The 21597-nt window shown below is 39.7% G+C and overlaps 1 protein-coding gene across 7 annotated transcripts in view; it reads left to right on the top strand.

Annotated features, from left to right (window-relative positions):
- Positions 1 to 21597, top strand: part of LOC114545620 (protein Dok-7) — a 51948-nt gene that overhangs the window by 20166 nt on the left and 10185 nt on the right. The window contains exons 9-13 of one of the 7 annotated variants that reach the window (XM_028564029.1): positions 85 to 741; positions 2598 to 2686; positions 4272 to 4341; positions 19618 to 19788; positions 19992 to 20021. In XM_028564029.1, coding sequence (XP_028419830.1) covers positions 85 to 741; positions 2598 to 2686; positions 4272 to 4341; positions 19618 to 19788; positions 19992 to 20008 — 1004 coding nt within the window. In that variant the 3' untranslated portion in view covers positions 20009 to 20021. Of the gene's footprint in view, positions 1 to 84; positions 742 to 2597; positions 2687 to 4271; positions 4342 to 19617; positions 19789 to 19988; positions 20022 to 21597 lie in introns of those variants that run through there. The other 6 variants (XM_028564028.1, XM_028564027.1, XM_028564026.1 and 3 more) reach the window with 6 other exon arrangements.

The following is a 21597-nucleotide window of genomic DNA, read 5'->3' as shown; positions in this document are numbered from 1 at the left end:
TTTTAAGAGAAAAACATTCATAATTTGCTGTAGCAGCCACAGCATGCTGGTTTGATTTGGGACAGAAATCAAAGTGTGTTGAAGGTTTCTTTTTGCCTCCAGAACAACATATTTTCAATCCATCAGATCAAAGTGTTGACAAGTCACCATGCAGACCCTGCATTGCCAGTAAATACAATATTGCAGTAAAAAACATTATGGCGAAACCCTCTGCCTCTCCTGGCTCTGGGAGCATTGACAGCTCAAAGAAGCCAACAGCGAGGACAAGTGAGAATTCACCGCTGCCAAAAAACGGAAGAGAGAAATTATCCAGTCTCTTAGCTGATCTGTTAGGCTTTCCAAGCGCAGATAGGCAGCCAGAGGCCAAGACTAAGAGACTGAACCTGTATGAGTCAATGAGCCCTAGGTTTGGAAATGAGCTCAGATCTCCAGCAACAGACACCTGTGTACCGATACAGGATTTACGGCAAGACAGAAGATCTGCCATTTATGAAAACTGTTTGAAGTGTCAAGGGGAGCACTGCCACCCTCCTCCACGGGTCGTACCCGCTGAAATGTACCGCAACAGGAACATTTCCGCTTTACACACCTTTCCAACTGGGCTGAACCTGAAGAACAGCCAAGAACAAGAAGTAGATGCTAATGAGGAACTGCTCTATCAAGCTCCCAGTGATGGATCACAGAGCGTGGACGGCCAGTGTCAGTATGAAGAGATGGATGGTTGGACAGGGACCGGTGAAGGTAAGAGGCCTCTTCTCCAGTTTCCTCTTCAACTCACAACAAAGCTTCTACGATTCCTTTGGTGTCCTTTTCCTCTTCAGTCCTCGGACATGGATCTTCTCTTTGTTTCTGTCCTGTTGTTCTTGTTCTGAATAAAAGAGCACACTTTTCTTCCTAGCTTCTTTTATTTAATCAACTGCTTGTTTTCTCTCTGTACTCTGTGGTGTTTCCTTGGGTTGTGTTGCTTGTACAACAGTTTTATGAGGGCTGTTAAACATAGAGGGGGTTGAAGTTGTGTAACACTTTATTTCCCCGTCAAAGGGTTTATAAGTTGTAAGCAATACTTTATTCATGGTTAAGAAATCCTTTACTGATGACTTCTAAAAGAGTTTTGAGCCAGTTTTTGGGTTGCCAGGTTGTGAATAATGTATTTACCTTAAAATTACTTAACATTTTAAAAGGGATGGCCGGGTTGGCTCAGTGGGTAGAGCAGGCACACATATACTGAAAGGTTTATGGCTCGACGCAGAGGTCCAGGGTTCGAATCCGACCTGTGACAAGTATCCTTCTTGTCTTCCCCCTCTCTCTCCCCTTTCTCACCGCACTGTCCTGTTAAAAATTAAAGGCAGAAAAGCCCCCCAAAATCTTTAAAAAATAAATACTTCAAAAAAACTTACTACCAATAGTTAGTTATTGTTAGTTATAGTTAGTAACAATGTATTAAGCATTTATTTGATGACAAACCTTATTACAACAGCCAACAGCATTATTACTAAATTTAAAGGATTAACACCAGCCAATGGATTTTGTTTCTGCAAACCTGGCACCCTTAAACATAATTTTATTAATGGTGTATAACTGAACTATGAATCATTAGTAAAGTAGTTATTTATTTTTATTTATTATCTGTTACAACTTTGGGTGCCTTATTTGAAAGTTGCACCATAGACAAAGCCAAAATTCTGTTTGTTTTTTTGTTTTTTTTAAGGATTACTTGAATTTTTAAACTTGTCAGCACCCTCTAGTGGACAAACTGTGTAATGGTGACATTGTTTATGAAGTACCTTAACATACAGTATCTTTAGAATTTCTGTTCTGAAATGTCCTGTTTTGTCTTTTTGGTTGATGATACACTCAGTTGCCAGTTTATTAGGTACACCTAGCTAAAATTAATGGCGTCTAATTCAACAATTTGAAAGTTGGAGCGATAAATCTGCCTATATCAGCTGATATTCGCTTAATACAGATGTATCTTTATACATGTCGACCAAGTAACAAGAGATTGCAGTGCAGAAATGTCAAGGATGTGTTTGAGGTCATTTAGAAACCGTATTGCTGTCACACAGTTGGTAAGGAATTGAAATAAAAAATCCACAACCAGTCGGGCTATATCGTCAACACCAATATATCTGTAATAAGCTAAATTGTCTGATAATATCACCAATGCTAGTGTATAAGTCTGGCTCTGATAGAAAGCCTTTCTACAATAACAAAACTGAAAGAATCCGTGATAACGGTGTTCAGTGCTTAGATTGGGTTGTACATTTGCCGAGGACACTAAACTCTTGTCTGCTGCATGTTGAACCTCTTTGTGATGTCTGTTCCTTGCACGTAGCTCTTATTTCCAGCACAAGCAATGCCATTTCCCCCTGTGTAATAACTAGTAGTATTGTGAAATGATGAATCAGTCCACTGTTATTTGTTCCCTCCACTGGATCTGGACAAGTGTATACCCAGAGAGCACCGTGTCTGATTTGATTCACAAAATGGATTAAAGAAGCACAATGTGGGATAATTATTTACATAATGGCTATTGGCACTAGAAACTGCAGTTTAATTTCTTATATTTAAAACACCACATTTTTCTCTCCCACCAGACAAAAGGTGTCATAGTAAAGAGGAAAGACACAGAGCTGATCCTGCTTATGAGATCATGGAGAGTCGGGCGCCGGAGAGGAACCCTGAGGTACGCCAATCCAAAACACTCTAATCCGCTTTATGCTATCATCCGTTGACACATTTTAACTGCGTAACTCATTGTGCTCCGAGTTCAGCTAAACATTTAGTCTGATATCCTGCTAATACTTATTGCTTTAAAATGAGGCTTGAGTATTATCTGAAATTGAACAATCAGCATTTTGTAGTTTTTAACTTGTCTAGTTAGTTATCCGGTAAGCAGTTGTCTAGATTGTCTCAGTGATGTTCTGAAATCATAACATTAAAGTACATAATGGGCAGTCTCTTATGCTTTGAACTTTAATATGAGTGTGTGTGATGAGACTCATTGTTCTCAGAGGTGTTCGTTTAGTGAAAAGGAAGAAAAGACATGCAGCAATAGATTTGTTGCACAGCTTTGTATTAGACTGCATTAGTAGTTAGGTGTATACGTAAACTGGCAGCTGAGTATGATGTATCATGATTAATTGACACGTTTACCTCCATAATGAAAAATGAAACCGTTTTACATCAGTACCTATTTCCTTTATTGCTTTGGCAAGTTTTGAACTGAAACATGGGCCTACTGGTTGAATCGGTCCTTGATTGTTGTAGCTCCGTTTTTAAATGGATAATTTGATATTTTCAGAAATGTGCTTATTCACTTTCTTTCCATGAGTTAGATGAGAAGTTGATACCACTCTCATGCATGTAACCTCTTCTAAAACCATAAAATAATTGTTTTTAAATTACTGTTTGTTTATGGGTTAAACAAACAAGAGTTAACGTGTTAATTATCAACTTTAGAGGTGAGGGTTTTTGGAACATGGTCGCCATGCTAGCAGGTTCCTCCTGCTTCCAGTCTTTATGCTAAGCTAAGCTAATGGCCTTCTAGATCCAGCTCCACACTAAACACACAAACATGTGAGTAGCATCAATCTCCTCATCTATCTTATGGAAAGAAAGTGAATAAGTATTGAACAACATTGTGGAATACAGATTATTTATACAAAAGTGCCAGTTATCAGTTTATTGTCTAGCTTTGCATCACAGGGCGGGATGCTGTAGAACATTCATTTAATCTCTCAAGTGTCCTGATATGGAACATGAATATTTAAAAAAAAAAAAAAAAAAAAAAACGGCTGGAAGATGCACCAATAAACAGTAGTCAGCAGATTCCCATTACAGAGATGCCCTTTTATGTACGAGTGTCATTCATTCTCCGCATGATGATGGTCCCGTCCAGGAATCCCTCTTAGTGTGCACAGTGGCCTCTCAATGAGACTGAAAGCAAAATGGCTGCACTCCACCTCCAATTTTACTCCACAATAGCTGTGCTTACAGTGGCTGTCTGGAATCCGAGATTACATGGCTGCAGTTCAATGGGCATGGATCCATAACGATGAGGCATTGCAGACAGTGTTTCAACATGTAAGATGTAGCCCTGAGCTCTCAGTAAATCCTTAATATCAGCCTCTGTCTCTACATACTACTGCTGTGTCCACAGAGCTGTTGAGGAGGAAGTCATAGTCACACTTCTTATGTAATAAACGTATGCGTATAGTCGCTTACTGCATATTCTAATCAATAGTGCTTACTGTCTGTTTGTCTGGTAGGCAGAAGAAAAAAGCAAGTATGCGCTGATGGGTAGTTGTGGTCAGCAGAGGTTCCTTCAAGAGACTGAAGGTGAGTAACCATGACATCAAGTGATGAGCATAACCAGGTTGTTTTTCTCATCCAAGCCAGTTAAACAAATGCAGGTTGTTGGTTCTGTAGCTGCACAAATAAATGGAACATTTTCAGGTTTCTTACAATAACCCACTTCTAAAAAGTGAATTAAATATGAGTCATGCACCTGAATAAGCAATGCTATAAACATCACCTGTTGCTTGGTGTGCATGAAAAAATAAATTAAATGAAGCTCATTCAGTGTCTGAAATAACAGACTTGACATGAGACATTGCATCCACAGGAGTGATGTTAGGAAAGGACACGTACTCCACACATGTTTACTTGACTTTATTCAGGGTAATGGACTGTGACATTGGCAGGAACTTGTTTTCATAAAGACATACATAGCATGTTGTGCTGCATGTAGACTCATAATATCTGGAGTTCTTCGTAAGTTCAAATTTAGCCCTGTATATAACAAAGTGAGATTTACATGTTACTAAATTAAAGCAGATTGCCCCATACAAACAAGTTGTTTCTAAATATGTACACCTAGTAACTGCCAGGTGTAGCTGCTGCAGAGCTAACTGAACCAACTTGCTAATATATAGCCCCTTAATCTTATAATTACGTAAAATTAAACTTCACAAAAATGACACAATACTATAAACTATAAAACATTAAGTGTAATTCGATTTTCCCTACTCATTCTAAACTGCATGAATACTACGAACATAACCAATCTGAAAAACAGATTTCTCCACGTATGCGTATATAAATAAAACAAAGCCATTACCAGTGGGCGGTTAGGTTACATCTCGTGATGCTACAGTGACTTCCTGTTTACATAGCTGATGCTCGCGATTGGACATGTTTCCTAGCAACTGATTTACACGTTACTAAAGTTTTTACTAGCTAAGACAATTCTTAAGTGGTTGAAACCAGATTTGATAAATAATTTAACATTTGAGTCACAAAGCTAAGCATTACATTGTTTTTAAAGATGAATCCCTGTCAACCTGCACGGTTGTTGCTGTTTGAAAGGATGAAAACATTGTGGGCCAACTTCTTGCTATCACTTTGTTTTACAAATCTGTAAATTTACAGAAATGAGAGTACATCAGAGGGACAAACTGAGGCTAAATAGTGGAATTAGTTTAAATTGTGTTAATGTATGTGATGCAAACCTGTAAAGCACATACAGTAATGAGTCACATACGTAATTTGTGTTGCCATTAATGTAATTTAGTATGAAGGACTATTTGTTAACCATCTGCATTTTATGTAATGCCATAAACACGAGTTACATAAGAACTAATTGTGTCACAAGAAAACACACAGACGTCTAAACAAACAGAGAGTGGAGTGGCATGTGACAGGATACCTGCCCTGATGGTGAGGTGAAAGGGACAGTTGTCAGGAGATGTTTGGCCACTTCAGCCTTCATTCTAATGCACACCTGCTCTAGGAAGTCCCAGCAGCTGTCACACTGTGGCACCAAACCCATCAGTCATGTACCAACACACATGTGGCTGGGCTCCTCATGTCATCTTCCCTACCATCCTGCCTGAGCAGGCGGTTAATGGACGGCGACGTGCAGGAGGCGGCCAAATCCAGGGGCTCAGGTTTACGAGACGATGCAGGCTCGATGGCAGCTGAAATGAGTAAAAGATTTTTGTGGGATGTTATAGTGGTTTGGTAACAATTTCATGAAACAGTGCAGTTAGCAGTAACAATGTATTTTGGTTCCATATTGAGACATCTCTACAGGTAATTCTAGTGTGCAGGCATGAAGGTTTTTAGTGGGATATTTCCCTGTGGCACTACTATAACTATTATACTTGATGCCACTAAAACAGCAATTTTGCAGATTCATTGTATGTTACTTTGACAGTTTGTGACCAAGATTGTATTGGAAGCATTTTGGGTTTGTACAAGATCAATTTTGAGGTATGCCAGATTTTTCAGTAAATCCCTGCTGAAGGTTATTAGAGAGAGATGTTGGTTCAACTGTATGGTCACTTTGTCCACCCCATTTATATTAATGTGGATAGGCTGAATAACAGAAACGCCAGTCTTTATAATGCAATACAGCAGCACAAACTACATCCTTCTAAATGAGTTGAATCAACACCTCGCTAAAACAGTTTCAACATAAGCTGAACATTCTAGCCTTCATTAAGGTAGGATTGATTGCAGGACTGTTGTATTAGACGCCATTACTTTGAGCTAGGTGTACCTAATAAACTGGCGACTGAGTGGAGGACCACCATTTGTACCGACGACCAAAGATTTCACCATGTTTCTCGGAGTGTAAATGGGCCTTTAGTATCAGCTGCATGGTTCAGTCTGGTAGTTTCCTCACTTGTTGCGGTGTACCGATTAGCTCTTGTATGTATGTGTATATATATATCATCTAATTTGATCAGCATTTGGGAATTGGGTAGTACTCACCGACCACTGCAGAGACCCTTGCAGTGGTATCTTTGGCTTGGTTATGCAATTTGATGACCACAATTTCTGGTGGGAAGCCGGTGAGGGAGCATGCCTTTTGTTTCTCCACCAGTGTCTCCTGCTGATTGGCCTGGGATCTGGGAACGGATAGTGTTGTCCCGGTAAAGTCCTCCTTTGACAGGTAAAACTGGGGATAAAGAGGGGAAAAATTTGTATGTGAGAAATGTGTGTATTTAGTCACGAATCCTTTGGGTTCAGTCAGACATGCTTTCACCTCCACCTTAATGTCTGCCTGCTGGAATAACATGAAAAGCCGCTTGAACTGGTCTGCGTTTCCCCTCAAAAGCCATAGACTTTGTTTGTTCCGCTCACTAAGCTCAGCCAGGTATTGTCTCTAACATCTCCCCTAGGTTTCGCAGAGTGTTATGGAAAAGTTATTCAGCTTTAGAGCTGTGGGCAAACCCACTGTTGTAATGGCAGCCATTATAAACCGCCACATTTCTGCGAGGGCTGCTTGGTGTCTGATCAATTAGGGATCAGGCCTCTTAGACGTTGCCAAAGGCTGCACCCACCAAGACTCTGCTGGCATCTAATGGCTTCTCGCTGATTGTAGGAGTGTCCCTTGGGGTTGGTTTTTCTGAGCTGCTGGTAATGGCCGCTGCCTGCTGCCATTTGGGAACAGTCAATAGCAGGGGGAAATGTTGTTTGTGCCTAAATGTTACGCATTACCCAGCCTCTTAACAAAATGTACAGCGCTGTATCTACAGGATAGTGGAATAACAACAGCTGTAGCAATACTGATGAACATACATATGAAGCCATTACACTAAAAAAACAATATTTTACGCAGCATTTCATAGTTTAACAATAGGATTCTGACACAAGACAGTGAATTATTTACTGTTAGTTATGTAAATAGTCTTCTAGAGATAGCCTCATTAGTGTTTTGAGCAGTAAATGCCCTCAGCTGAACTGCTTCCTGGTGTTGTACACTGACTGCTGCTGGGATTATTTTACACACAAATCAAGTTAAACGATCAGTTTTCTGTGATCTAGATATTCTCTTTAATCTTCAAACATATGCAGTCTTGCAGTGACTGACAAAGTAAACCGATTTTTCAGCAGTGTTTGTTTCTACACGATACATGGTGTTTGTTTTGTGAGGAAGTGGTAGGGCTCGAGGAGTTTTTTTTAGTTTATCGCTTAATGAGTAATAGTTTTAACCGATGTACATTGCTTAAATGAAGGCACTCATTTGGCACTGATGATAGGCACTGTATGGGGCAGTGTAGCCTCACACCCATGAATAAGTTAGTTGGTGTGAAATTGTTAAAGGTTCCATGGCATGAAAATTTAACTTTTGAGTTTTTTTAACATTAATATGCGTTCCCCCAGCCTGCCTATTGTCCCCCAGTGGCTAGAAATGGCGATAGGTGTAAACCGAGCCCTGGGTATCCTGCTCTGCCTTTGAGAAAATGAAAGCTCAGATGGGCCGATCGATCTTATGAGGTCATAAGGAGCAAGGTTACCTCCCCTTTCTCTGCTTTGCCCGCCCAGAGAATTTGGCCCACCCATGAGAGAGAGACATCATGACTTTCAAACGATCAAAGTGGCAGTTGGTCAAGGCCACACCCCCACCCTCCACCTTGCCCCCCCCTCTCTCCTCCTCAATAGCTACAGACACAGAAATGGCACATTCTAAGGAAAGCTCATTGTGGGACTGGCTCTAGTGGCTGTAATTCTGCACCAAGGCTGAATTTTCTGGAAAGAGACTTCAGATACAGTATTAGGGGACCACTAAGGTCTATATAAAAGCATCCAAAGAGCACCATGTCAATGTGTAAAATGTAGCCTTTTTAGGACATCTTTGTTAACTACTGGAAGAGCTCAGAGCTGTAATATGATTATGATGAGGATTTTGAATGCATGATTCTCAAGAACAGTCTGAATGTAGGTGAACTCATTTTAGCAACGTGTCCGTTTATTTGGTTTTCCTTTATCTCAGTGCAGGACAAATTGAGTATATCTTGCTTTCCATTACTAGTCTCTTTGTGTTGTGAGAACAGAATAATTCAGGTTATGCATATTTCTAAAATATCTGAGTGTACTCTCCTCCTGTTTTTGAAGGTTGTAGCTATCTTTGCTGGTGTTATAGAACTTAAAGTACAAATTTTATGTGGTTGTTCTGAACAACAAACCGCATTGATTCTGCACCTCTTGATCGTGAGTGGCTTTTAGGTTTATGACAGGTCATCCATCTATCAAGCACAGTAGACGCACTTTAGGTAACACTGTGGCAATAATTTGTGGGTTTTTGACAGGAAAAGCTTTTTGGTTGAAATGGGTTGAGGCGACATTTCTTGTTAGCTTTACTTGAAACCTATTTTCTGCTGACTGCATGATTTGATCAATTGCATAGATTCTTGAAGCATGAGCTGTTTTTACTTTTAAAGCAACACTACTACTTTTCCCGCTTCAGTCCAATTGTCCATTACATTACATTATGCAAGTTTGCGAGATCGGGTAGCAGATCTTTAGTTTGAATGAACTGGACAATGTAATGTAATGGACGATTCTTCCAACCTGTAGGGGGACCTAAGCGGGAAAGGTTCTCTAGTGTTGCTTTAATACAATGCTGCTTGTGTTCAGCTCAAAGTTAAGATGTAGTCAGGTTGCCATTAAACAGCTTTTTTGGTTGTTGGTACATTTTTCTTTTTGTCCAATTGCACACATGCTTTTTAAAAGTGGTTTACCAATTTTAAATGGAGAAATCGGCCAATAATTTGTACCTCCTGTTGGTGTTGTGAATATTGGAAATCAAACAGTTTCTGGATTTTGTGTTATTGGCAAAGTTGGTCTTTTTAAAATATTTTTAAAATATTTTTTTTTATGTGAATCAAATTAGGCTGCTAACTTAGTTTTGTAGGTGCTCCTATTTGGGTTTTACTTAAAAAATAAAACTTGGTTAAGCGATAATTTTATAAAGAAAAACATAAAATTTGTGTCGGTAAACGCGCCAGAATTCTTTTCACATGTTCAATGAATTGGATATTGAGCGCTGATAGTAGAATTAAAATGGCAAAAGGTTCTGGGTTTACTGACTCATAGTCATTACTTAAAATGACCATAATTCATCCCATAATTTATCCCGGGGGCCCATCGACCAATTACCGGTATGTAGAATTAGCCTCTGGGGCTAAAGGCAATTAAGTTGAGTACACTGTGTGCCAGTGTAGCTGCTGATCCCAGATCTGCTGCTGTGCTTTACTGTTGAAAAGAATATTGTGACGTTAATGCACGTCTATCATTTAAATGACTCTAATTAACATTAGGCTGTTGATAAGGACCGTTTCCTCAAGAGTTGCTAACCCTGGAGGGGGAAATCTTCTGGTTTCTGATGAAGGTTATAATGACAGTGTTAAAATAACACCAGCCATATCATTGATGATTTCATTATTATCTTTTAATTGAGGTCATAATGACAAAAACAAATCCCCTCCTTTCAAATAAGTGTCGGAGTAAGGCTGGTGTTATTTTATCTTTATAACAACAAATATCACGAAAAGACAAATGTATCCTAGTTTGTATTGTCTATGTAGACATAGCCTGGTAGAAGTTATTCCTCTGCCTTTGTTGTCTAAAAACTTAGAAACATGAAATAGCCACAATGACGCAAGACACATATTGTTTGTAACAATGAACACAGCCAATCACTGAGCAAAAGACTGTAAAATAACTGGCCATTTAAATAGTCATCCAAATGCAACTGCATGCCTCTTTTCTGCATCTAAAATGTTTTTCTGATGACAAAGGAGTCTTTTGGCAGTATAATCCGTCTGTGGCTATACAGTATGTATATAGAAGATGAACCACTTGTTGGTTTTGGTCTCATCTGGGATTCTGTTGATAAGTGTTCACACTTTTTAAAAGAAGCAAATGACACAAACGAACAAAACTGACGATACCACATGATGTCTACGCGATAACGTCACGGATAAGGGGGGTGTTTGTGAGGTGGGCGGTAGAGCTGAGGTGTACGCGGTTGTTGAATAGTGCCTAGTTAGTTGCTTGTAATATACATTTACAGTGTTTGTGTGGTTGGATATTGGTTTAGGACTGAGTATTGTCAGGAACAGTTAGTAGGAAGATCGGCCGACGGCCTGTATAGGTCCGGTATCGGTTTTTCTGCTTTGTTCTTTGCAAACTCTGTCAAGATGGCAGGGACGGAGATTGACTGTGGTGAAAGTAGTATGTTGAGTGAGGACAAAGAGAGAAGGGAGGGTGATTGGAACGAGGTAGTGAATAGAACAAGGAAGGAGAGTAGTAGGAAAAGGAAAAAAGAGCAGACTGGCGCTAGTGGGTCGGATAATGATGGGAGAGACGTTGGGGGGAGAGGTCAGAACACTGGAGTGACTAATATGGTGGTGAGATTTGAGGAAGAAGGGGGAGTGAAGAAGTTTGATCCTCTAAAGTTGACACAAATCATTCAAAGGCAAGTTGGTGAGGTATGCGACTGTTTTGGGGGATGGGAATTTGCTAATAGGCTGTAATACAGAAGAGGAAGTGGAAAAGGTGAAAAAATTGACTAGCGTTGGGAAAGTTAAGATATCCCGGGTTGTACAGGTTGGGGAAAAGAGGTTCCGTGGTTGTAAGGGGGTGGTTTTTGGGATTTCCCTAAATGTCAGTATGAAGGTATTGATGGAGAACTTGAAGGTAAGGAGTAATTCTATAAAAAGTGTGAGGAGACTGACCGCTGGAGTGGAAAAAAGGGAAACTGAAGGTATTGTGATAGTTTGAGGGAGAGTTGCTACCTAAGGAGGTGTATCTTGGCTTTCTGAAGTATAATATAAGAGAGTTTGTGCCGAAGCCTATGAGGTGTTTCAATTGTCAGGAGTTTGGGCATGTGGCTAGAATGTGTAAAAGAAAGAGGAGATGTGCCAGGTGTGGTGGGGATCATGAGTATGGAAAGTGTGGAGAGGGTGTGAAACCAAGGTGCTGTAATTGTGGAGGCAGTCACAGCATTGCTTATTGGGATTGTGAGGTGTTGAAAAAGGAGGTGGAGGTGCAACAGATAAGGGTAAGGGGAAAAGTTTCATATGCTGAGGCAGTCAAGATGGCAGGCCAGAAAAGACAGGTGGAAGGGGAAGGTGGCAGAGAGATAGAAGCAGCAAAAGAACAGCAGGAGAAACAGAAAGTTTGGAGAGAGAAGAAGAACTTGGTAATGTTTATAGCGGGAGTTATTAATGCGACCTGTGAGATTAAATCTAAAACTGAACGGATTCAGATTATTGTGAAAGCAGCAGAACATCATTTGGGTATCAGAGGGTTAAAATGGGAAGAGGTGAATGATGAGCTTAGAGTGCAATCTGGCCAAGAGGTAACGTGTTTGAGTTGATATTAATAATGTTAATTCTACAATGGAATGCAAGGAGTTTATTATCAAATGGACAAGATTTCAAGCAGTTTATTGTAAGTAGGAGAGATAAACCAGACATGGTTTGTGTTCAAGAGTCCTGGTTACTTCCTTGTCTAGACTTTATTTTATATCGGTATTTGGCGGTTAGAAGAGACGGGAGAGGTGGAGGATGTGTCACTTTTATAAAACAAGGCCTTCCTTATAGAGTACTGGGTATAGGAATGAACAAGAATATGGGGTAGTGAAGGTGTGGGCTGTGGAAATGGAGTTGGTAATTGTAAATTATTATAATCCCTGCAAGAGATTAGAGTTACGCTTACTTGAGGAGGTAGAAGGGCAGGATAGTAGGAACATTATGTGGTGCGGTGATTTTAATGGACACAACATGTTGTGGGGGAGTGATAGCACAGATAAAAATGGACTGGTGCTTGAGGAGCTGTTAGATGAGAGGAACCGGGTTTGTTTAAATGATGGTAGTAAAACGAGAATAGATGTTACGGTGGGTAAAGAATCTGTGCTTGATCTCACATTTGTATCTAATACTATAGCACCAATATGTGATTGGTTTGTGTATCAGGAAGGGACTATAGGAAGTGATCATTATCCAATCTGGTGTAAGATAAATGTTAATACCTCGTTGGTTAGCGAAGGATCGGGTGGGAAATGGATCCTTGAAAAGGCAAAGTGGGGTACATTTTTGCAGGTCAGCGACAAATGTCTAAATCAGGCCAATGCAGAAATGTCTATAGCGTCACTTGACAGTTACATAAAGCAAGGCATAATATTGGCAGCATTGGAATCCATTCCTAAAAGTAAAGGTAGTAAGAAGAGGAAAGTAGTGCCATGGTGGGATGATGAGTGTAAGGAAGCTGTGAGGAATAGAAACAGGGCTTTCAGAATAGTTTTCAGCATATGATACAATACAAGCAAGCTCAGGCTGTAGTGCGGAGGACAGTGAGACATGCAAAAAGGTCACATTGGAAGAATTATTGTGATACGATTGGTAGCACAACGCAAGTGGGTGAGGGGTGGAGTATGATAAAAAAGATGGGAGGTGTATCAACAATATGTCACCTGTTCTACGCGTAATGAAGCTTGCCTAGACCATTGCTATTGAAACATCCAGGATGCCTTTTATTCTAAGGCTTTGCCTGGTTTAGGGAACTCGGTCCATAATATGATTAAGCTGATGCCTTTCTATGTGTCCCGACTACGGAGTGAGAAAGCGAAAAAGGTGGAGGTTAAAAGCTGGTCTGCTGCTGCGACGGAGACTCTTCAGGACTGCCTGGAGTGCACAGACTGGAACGTAGTTACTGATGGGACTGATAACGTCAATGACGCAGCGTTCGCTATTTCGGGGTATGTACAATTCTGTGAGGATATGATCATCCCCCGAAAGACTATTAAGATGTTTCCTAATAATAAGCCCTGGGTTACTCTAGAGTTAAAGCAATTTCTTAATGAGAAAAAACATGTTTAAATCAGGAGGAAGTAGAGAAGAGAAAAAGATAGTACAGAAAAAGATCAAAAGCAAGATCAATGAGTGCAAAGCAGCATACAAACATAAATTAGAAAGCTTTTTTAAAAATGATGTTAGAAGAGCCTGGCAGGGAGTTCAAGCAATTACAGGTTACAAGCCCAAGAAGCACCCTATGGTAGCAGACAATGATTTTAACATGGCAAATCAATTAAATGATTTTTACTGTAGATTTGACATATATGGTTTTAAAGCAGAACAGAATGAGGCCATTACAGCAGTAAGAGACATGAAAGATGTGGATATTGACATCTCTATGGACGATGTCAAATCTCATTTTAGACGTGTAAACCCCCACAAAGCTTGTGGACCTGATGGTATCAGCTGTAAGACACTGAGGCCCCGTCCACACGTACCAAAACAATCTTTTTTTTACCCGTCTTCCCTGGATTTGTTTCAAGAATAGTTTTGTCCAAACTAATCCACTAATGACTCAATACGCTACTTAATATGCCAGGCCTATAGTTGGCGCTGTTTCCGCAACAGAAATTCACCAAAAAACGGAGAAGAAGAGCATGGTCACTTCCACTTCCCATCATAACATGACTAGCTAGATTATAATTTTCTCTTAATACGTCCATTTTATAAAGGCCGCCGCAAGAAAATGTCTTTGTTTACGTTGTATAATGTGCTGTTGGATTGCTTTTTATTTTGCATGATTGCAGCGCGCTAGCAGCGAGCTAACGTTAGCGAGCTAAAGTTCGCTAGCTCTAACATCGGCAGAGTCAAACAAAGAATGATCCATGAATGATGTCTTTTTAATAATCTATACGTTTTTCTTGCAGTAGCCTTTCTACAATAAGCCGTGGTAAAAGTTACTATAATCCGTTCAAGGAGTTGATAAGCAGACAGATTAGCTAGCTAGTTGATAAACAGATAGCCATAGCAGCTAACGTTAAGGTTACGTCAATGGTTACTTCGCTGCTGGAGCAGTCAGCTACTTTAGCGATGTTTAACGTTGGCTACATAACGTTAGCAATATATCTTGTGTAGAATCCAGAGGGAAGGGTCAGGGAGCAGAGACACAGTATTTAGATGAAGTGAGCTGGTTTGACCATGGAGATGGGACATGCTCGCTTAGCTTCACTGCAATTGTGGGCGTCAGCGGCCGTGGGAGAGGGTGTAAAAGAGGGGTGTGGCGATGACATCATTGATACGGATCCGTATTCACCATCCATATGAAGCCAAACGAGAGCCGTTTTCGGATTTTTTTTCACCCTGAGACCTGGTTTCAAAAAAGTGCGTTTTCAGGCAGTGCGTTTGCAGGATTCGTCTGGATGGTCGGCCCAAACGATGCAAAACATGTGCGTTTGCACAAAAAAACGTTTCCGTGTGGACGGCCCCTAAAGGTGTGTGCTGATCAGCTGGCACAGCCCTTTCACAGGTTGTTCCAGCTGTCATTAGAGAGTGGTGTTGTTCCCAGTTTATGGAAAAAATCCTTAATAGTGCCGGTGCCTAAAAACAATAGACCTAAGGAACTCAATGATCTGTTGCCCTTACATCCACAGTTATGAAATGTTTTGAAAAAATAATTTTAAAGGAACTTCTTCATAAGCTCTCACCTCTTTTAGACCAAAATCAATTTGCTTATCGTGCAGAGAGGTGTTGAGGATGCGCTGCTATTTTTGATTAACAGCATTCATGAGCACCTTGAGCATGCTAAGAGCCTGGTCAAGATTGTGTTCATTGACTTTAGCAGCGCTTTGAATACAATCCAACCCCACCTGTTGGTGGAAAAATTGGTGCATTTGGGAGTAAATCCCCAATTGATTATTTGGATCTATAACTTCTTAACGGATCGCAATCAGCAAGTCAGATTTAATTCATGTATATCATCCTTAAAAACTATAAACACAGGGGCACCACAAGGGTGCGTTCTGTCGCCTATTTTATACACGTTGTACACTAATAATTGTCAAGCCTCCTCTTCAGCTTACACTTATTTTAAATATGCTGACGATACAGCATTGGTTGGTTTTTTAAAATCTGACATTTCTTCTGTGAATGAATTCCAGAGGGAATTCCAGGGTCTCACTCAGTGGTGTTCTGACAATTTTCTTGAAATAAATGTGAAGAAAACAAAAGAGATGGTCATAGATTTGAGCAAAAACAGAATTATAGTCCCCCCTTCTAAGATCAATGGTGAACTTGTAGAGAGAGTCTCAACCTATAAATATTTGGGAGTTGAAATTGACTCTAAATTAATTTTTAATGACTGTGCATTGAATAAAACTAAGAAAATGCACCAGCAGATGTTTTTCCTTTTAGACTACACTTTGACTAGACAGACACATCCTTGTAATGTTTTATAAAAGTATTCTCCAGAGTGTTCTGTCTTTTGGCCTTATCCGCGTGTTTGGTAACATGCATGTTAAGGACCAAAAGAGACTGCAGCGTATGATCAAGATGGCCAGTAAGATCATGGGACTTGATCAGATGTCAGCAACTCAGCTGTACAATGAGCTTATCCTAAAAAAGACCAACCAAATCCTTAATGACCCCACCCACCCTCTTCATCATAAATTTATGCAAAGCAATAGGTCAACTGGTAGAATTTTACAACAGAGAATTAAAACGGAAAGATACAATAAATCATTTGTGCCTACAGCGATCAGACTGTATAATGACCATGTACATCGCAAGTACTTTGATCCTGCACTGGCACTTTAACTGGATGGTAGATCCAATTTTCCTTTTTTGACAACCACTCCTAGTTACTTTTTTATATATATATATATATATATATATATATATATATATATATATATATATATATATATATATATATATATATATAAATAATTTTTTATTTTTAGCTATCTTAATGTTTTGTAAACATTAGATGTCAGATTGTCTTTGTCATTTCTGTAGTATTGTTTATTCTTTGTATTGTGATTGTTGACTTCTGTTATTGTCATTCCCATTGTACTGTTACTTTTTTGTTATATACATGTTTATTGGTTTGTCTGTGGTGTCTATATGTTTAGAGAATATGTTGTGACAAGAGTGCAAAATGAATTTCCCCTTGTGGGATAATAAAGTTTACCTTGACCTTGACCTTGATAGAAGGGAGTGGAGTTACCCAGTTCTGACGGAAGGGGATGTGACAGCAGTAACTAATAAGGAAAAGGCAGAGTTGATGGCAGTTACATTTGTTAAAGTGCATAGCTCGGATAATTTGTCTGTAGCTGAGAAAAGAGCTAGAGGAAAAACAAAAGCGGACAACATGGAGGCTCTATGCAGGACAGTTAAGTGTGATGGTGATGGTCTGAGTTTCCCTTTCAGTATGGGGAAATTGAGGAAAGTACTGGATAAGTCGGGTATGACTGCGTCTGGTAAAGATGAGGTTTGTTATAGTATGATAAAGCATTTAAATTCTGATGGCTTGGAGAAATTATTGTTGTTATATAACAAAGTTTGGGAGGAGGGTAACATGCCATAGAGTTGGAAAGAGGCGTTGATTGTACCAATACGGAAACCAGGTAAAGATTCAAGCAGGCCTGGGAATTATAGGCCAATTGCATTGACTTCACACATTTGTAAATTAATGGAGCGTATGATAAATGAGAGGTTAGTAAATTTTATTGAAAGTAGAGGCATGATGGCAGCTTATCAAAGTGGTTTTCGGAAAGGTAGGAATACTATGGATCCAGTGGTGTGTTTAGAGGATGAAATAAGGAAAGCCCAAGTAAATAAAGAGACAGTGGTTGCAGTGTTTTTTGACGTGGAGAAAGCTTATGATATGTTATGGACTGAGGGGCTTCTAATAAAGTTACATCAGATTGGAGTTGGGGGGAATATGTTCAATTGGATAATGGGTTTTTTGGATAAAAGGACCATACAAGTAAAGATAGGTTCTGAGATATCCAGCATGTTTGTTGTTAAAAATGGGACACCTCAGGGGAGTGTAGTGAGTCCAACGCTTTTCTCTATTATGATAAATGATGTGTATGTGAATATTCCGATGGAAATAAGTAGATCACTGTTCGCTGATGACGGAGCTATGTGGAAAAGAGGGAGAAGTATTGACTATTTGATTAAGAAAATGCAGGATGCAGTTACGCGAGTGGCAGACTGGGGAACACAATGGGGTTTTAAATTTTCAGTGGAAAAAACTAAAACTATGTTCTTTACAAGGAAGAAACTCCATGAGTGTAATCTGACACTATATGGAAATAAGTTGGAGAGAGTTGATACTTTTCGTTTTTTAGGTGTGTATTTTGATATGAGACTGACGTGGAAAGAACATGTTAGACAGGTGGTTAGTAAATGTAAAAAGGTGATCAATGTTATGAGATGTCTTGTAGGTTTGGAGTGGGGGGGCGGATTTTACATCACTGAAGTATATCTATCAAGTCTTAATACGATCTAGGTTGGATTATGTCAGTATTGTATATGGATCTGCAGCTAAATCTGTACTCTCTGACCTGGATGTTATTCAGGCCCGTGCACTGAGGATTTGTTTGGGGTCAATGAAAACTGCTCCAGTTTGTGCTTGCAAGTTGAGGCAGGTGAAATGGCGTTGTGGCTCCGTAGGAAACAGCTTATGGCCAATTATTGGATAAATTTAAAAGGCCATGATGACTGGCATCCTACAAAGAGGGTATTGGAGAATTGGGAATATGGGAGAGGGGTAAAGAGCGAAAGGCAAGTTTTGGATGGATAGGTGAGGAAATAGCAGAGCAGATGAAAGTCCAGGAAATTGAGTTTTGCTCAACTGTTCTGTGGCCTGTGATGCCAGCCTGGATGCTGAATATTGCTTGTGTAGACCTGGAGTTGCTGAATATTAAGCGCAAGAATAAGATAGTTGACATAGTTCAATAATATTACGATTATAGAGATAGAAATTATGGTGGGTATTTACAGGTTTTTACTGATGGATCGAAAGATTTACTGACAGGGGCAACGGGGGCTGCAGTGGTGATTCCCAGTTATCAGACTGGAGTCAGTAGGAGAACCTCAGACTATTTAAGTGTGTATGCTGTTGAATTGTTAGGTATTTTGTTAGTTGTACAATGGGTGGAAGAGGTGATGATGCGCAATGTACTCATTTGTAGTGACTCAGTGTCAGCACTGTCGAGTCTCAAATCAGGATCAGCCAGGAATCGCCAAGAAATTGTGTAGGAAATTTTGTTTACAAATTCAAGGTTTGTTGATCAGGGTGTGAATGTGGTGTTCATGTGGGTTGCTGCTCATGCAGGAATACCAGGTAATGAGCGAGTGGATAAATTGGCAAAGGAGGCGGTTAAGAAGGGTGCTGTGGAACTGAATACTAAACTGTCAAAGTCAGAGGGGAAAAGCATTGTGTGGGAAGAAATTTCCAGACCGTGGCAACAGTATTGGGATGGTGGAAATAAGGGGAGGAAATTGCATATGATTCAGGCTAAGGTAGGCTAAGGAGGGATGAGTTACAGTGGGTTTAACCGACAAGAACAAGTAATTGTCAGTAGACTGAGAATAGGTCACAGTAGATTAAATGGTACACTTTTTATATTAGGGAAACATCCGACTGGCCTGTGCAATGTATGTGAGGTAATGGAGACAGTGGAGCATGTATTGATGTCATGCAGGAAATATGTCCAAGAAAGAGGGGTTATGTTTGCTGGACTACGGAAATTAGGTTTAGGTGAACTCAGGATTAAAGATGTCCTTGAAAGTGGTGTTATTATGAATGGAAGGAAATATCTATTTGCGTATTTGAAAGGTACTGGTGTTTTTAGGAAATTGTAGTGTATTGGTCTGAATAAATAGATATTGAGAAATTGTCAATAGGAGGCAGTAATGCAACGACTTGGATGCCAACTGCCGTTAAACTCGAAAAAAGAAGAAGAAGAACGAACAAAACTTGTCGAGCTTAATTAACACGTTGCTCTTGTATTGACAGGGGCAGTGTTCGTTTTTCCCTCAGAGGCTCCGCTTCCTGAAAGGCCTCGCAGTGAAGGTGTGACGTATGTGAATATTCCTGTTAGTCCCACATCCAAGAAGCAGCTGAACTACATGGAGCTGGAGTTGCAGGAGCCAGGTCCAGGGACTGTCGCACACCCCCCTCCTCAGAGTAAGGCATGCATAACGTTTAAAGGTCCAATGTGTAGGATTTTCTTCCATCTAGCATTGAGATCGTATATATCGCAATCAACTTTCTCACGCCACGCAGTTCAAAATACGTATTACAGCTACGGTAGCCTTCACGCTTTTTTCTGATGAAGCCGGTCTATTGCTCTTTTCAATATCCTTTTTCTTTTTTTCTGGGCGAAGAAGAAGACTCCTGTTCCTGAAATTTGGATTTTGAATACGTGTGGTCCTCCATGTTTCCTTCTTCAAACTTGCCGGGAAGCTACGATACCCATTAGCAGCATTAGCAGCACCTGTGAGTTTATCATGTGACAGCGAAAACACGAAAGGCGGAGCAGTATGTCCTGGATGTCCCTTACCGGCTAACGTATTTCAAGGTGGCGCATGAATATGGAGCGTCTACCCAATGCATCTACCCCAGTTCATGCGAATGCAAATGTCAACTTTCAAGCCAAAAGGAATACTTGGAATTGATGGCGGTGGTAAATATTCATGAAAAAGGATGATGAACAACTAACTAATGAACAACTAAACACATTACACACTGGACCTTTGACAAGTAAAAGTGCTGATTTACAAACCGCTTCGCTCTAAAGCAATACTGACTGGTTTTTACCTCATTCAGACAGCCGACTTGTTGAATATTCAGGGTGGCAAACTCTACCTGTTATGAAAAATCCACTGTTACTGTCACATCAGATAATCTTTGTCACTTTAAAGATTCACTACTGAAACTCAGAAATGCTCATTGATAAGCTAATAAACTACCTAAGACACTTGAAAGATTATTGACAGCTGTTGCTCCATCACATGTGCATCCTCATGCATAACAAACAAAACAAAGATCCACTCATACAGTAAAAACACTGCTCCATACTACTACTACTAAAAAAACTAAAACTCAGGTAGTGTAGGCACAAGTACAGCACTAGAGGGTAGTTGTTATATTACAGTAATGTCAATGACATTGCATTTATCCTGTTTTAACTGATAATATTCTGCCATATTTTAGATACGTGAGCAGACACACAAAAGTCCTTTGTTGTTATTAGAAACCATTATTTAATCCTGCTATTAATGCACTGTCCGTCTGTATAAATCGGTGCATTTGTGTACTGCCCAAATAGACATGCTGTAAATGCCAATCATCATCATCACAAGTTTGAAAATCATGAATGCATGTTCAGATCCAGTCAATTTTTATTTATTTATATAGACCAAAATCACATATCCCATCAGAAAATCATGAAAGATTCATTTCTGAGGAGGATGTTTAATAGATTAGATGTAAGCGGATTTTATTTTATGCAAAGGTTGTAATTCAAAAGAAAACCTTGTGTTGCCCTTATGTTCTCATCTTTGTTCACACAGTGTACAAAGTCTTCTCATTTGTGCTCATGTTTCTGATCGAGGCATCTTTGCGAAAAAGCTGTAGTTCAACAAAGTGTTCAAATCCTGCAGACCGATATGAAAGAGCCAACTTAAAACTAATCAGGATATCAATCATCATCAAATCAAATCATCAAAACTTTTATTACAGACTCAAGGTCCAAATCACCCACAACAATACATAAATACATATCAATAAACGCACATGCATACACACCTACCTACACATTTAATAAATATAAAAACAAACAAATTTAAAAAAAAATTATTGTTCTACCAGGAGACAATTATACCAATGTTTCCACATACAGGATTGGTAGCGTGTAGTGCTTAGACGTATGTCAGTTAAGCCCATTATTATTTCATTTTGTGACCCATCAAGCCAACACATGAATTTAAACAT

The sequence above is a fragment of the Perca flavescens genome, chromosome 19 (genome assembly GCF_004354835.1).
Source record: "Perca flavescens isolate YP-PL-M2 chromosome 19, PFLA_1.0, whole genome shotgun sequence".
NCBI lineage: Eukaryota > Metazoa > Chordata > Actinopteri > Perciformes > Percidae > Perca > Perca flavescens.
Note: the sequence above shows the minus strand (reverse complement) of the source record. Positions and strands in the feature narration are given on the sequence as shown.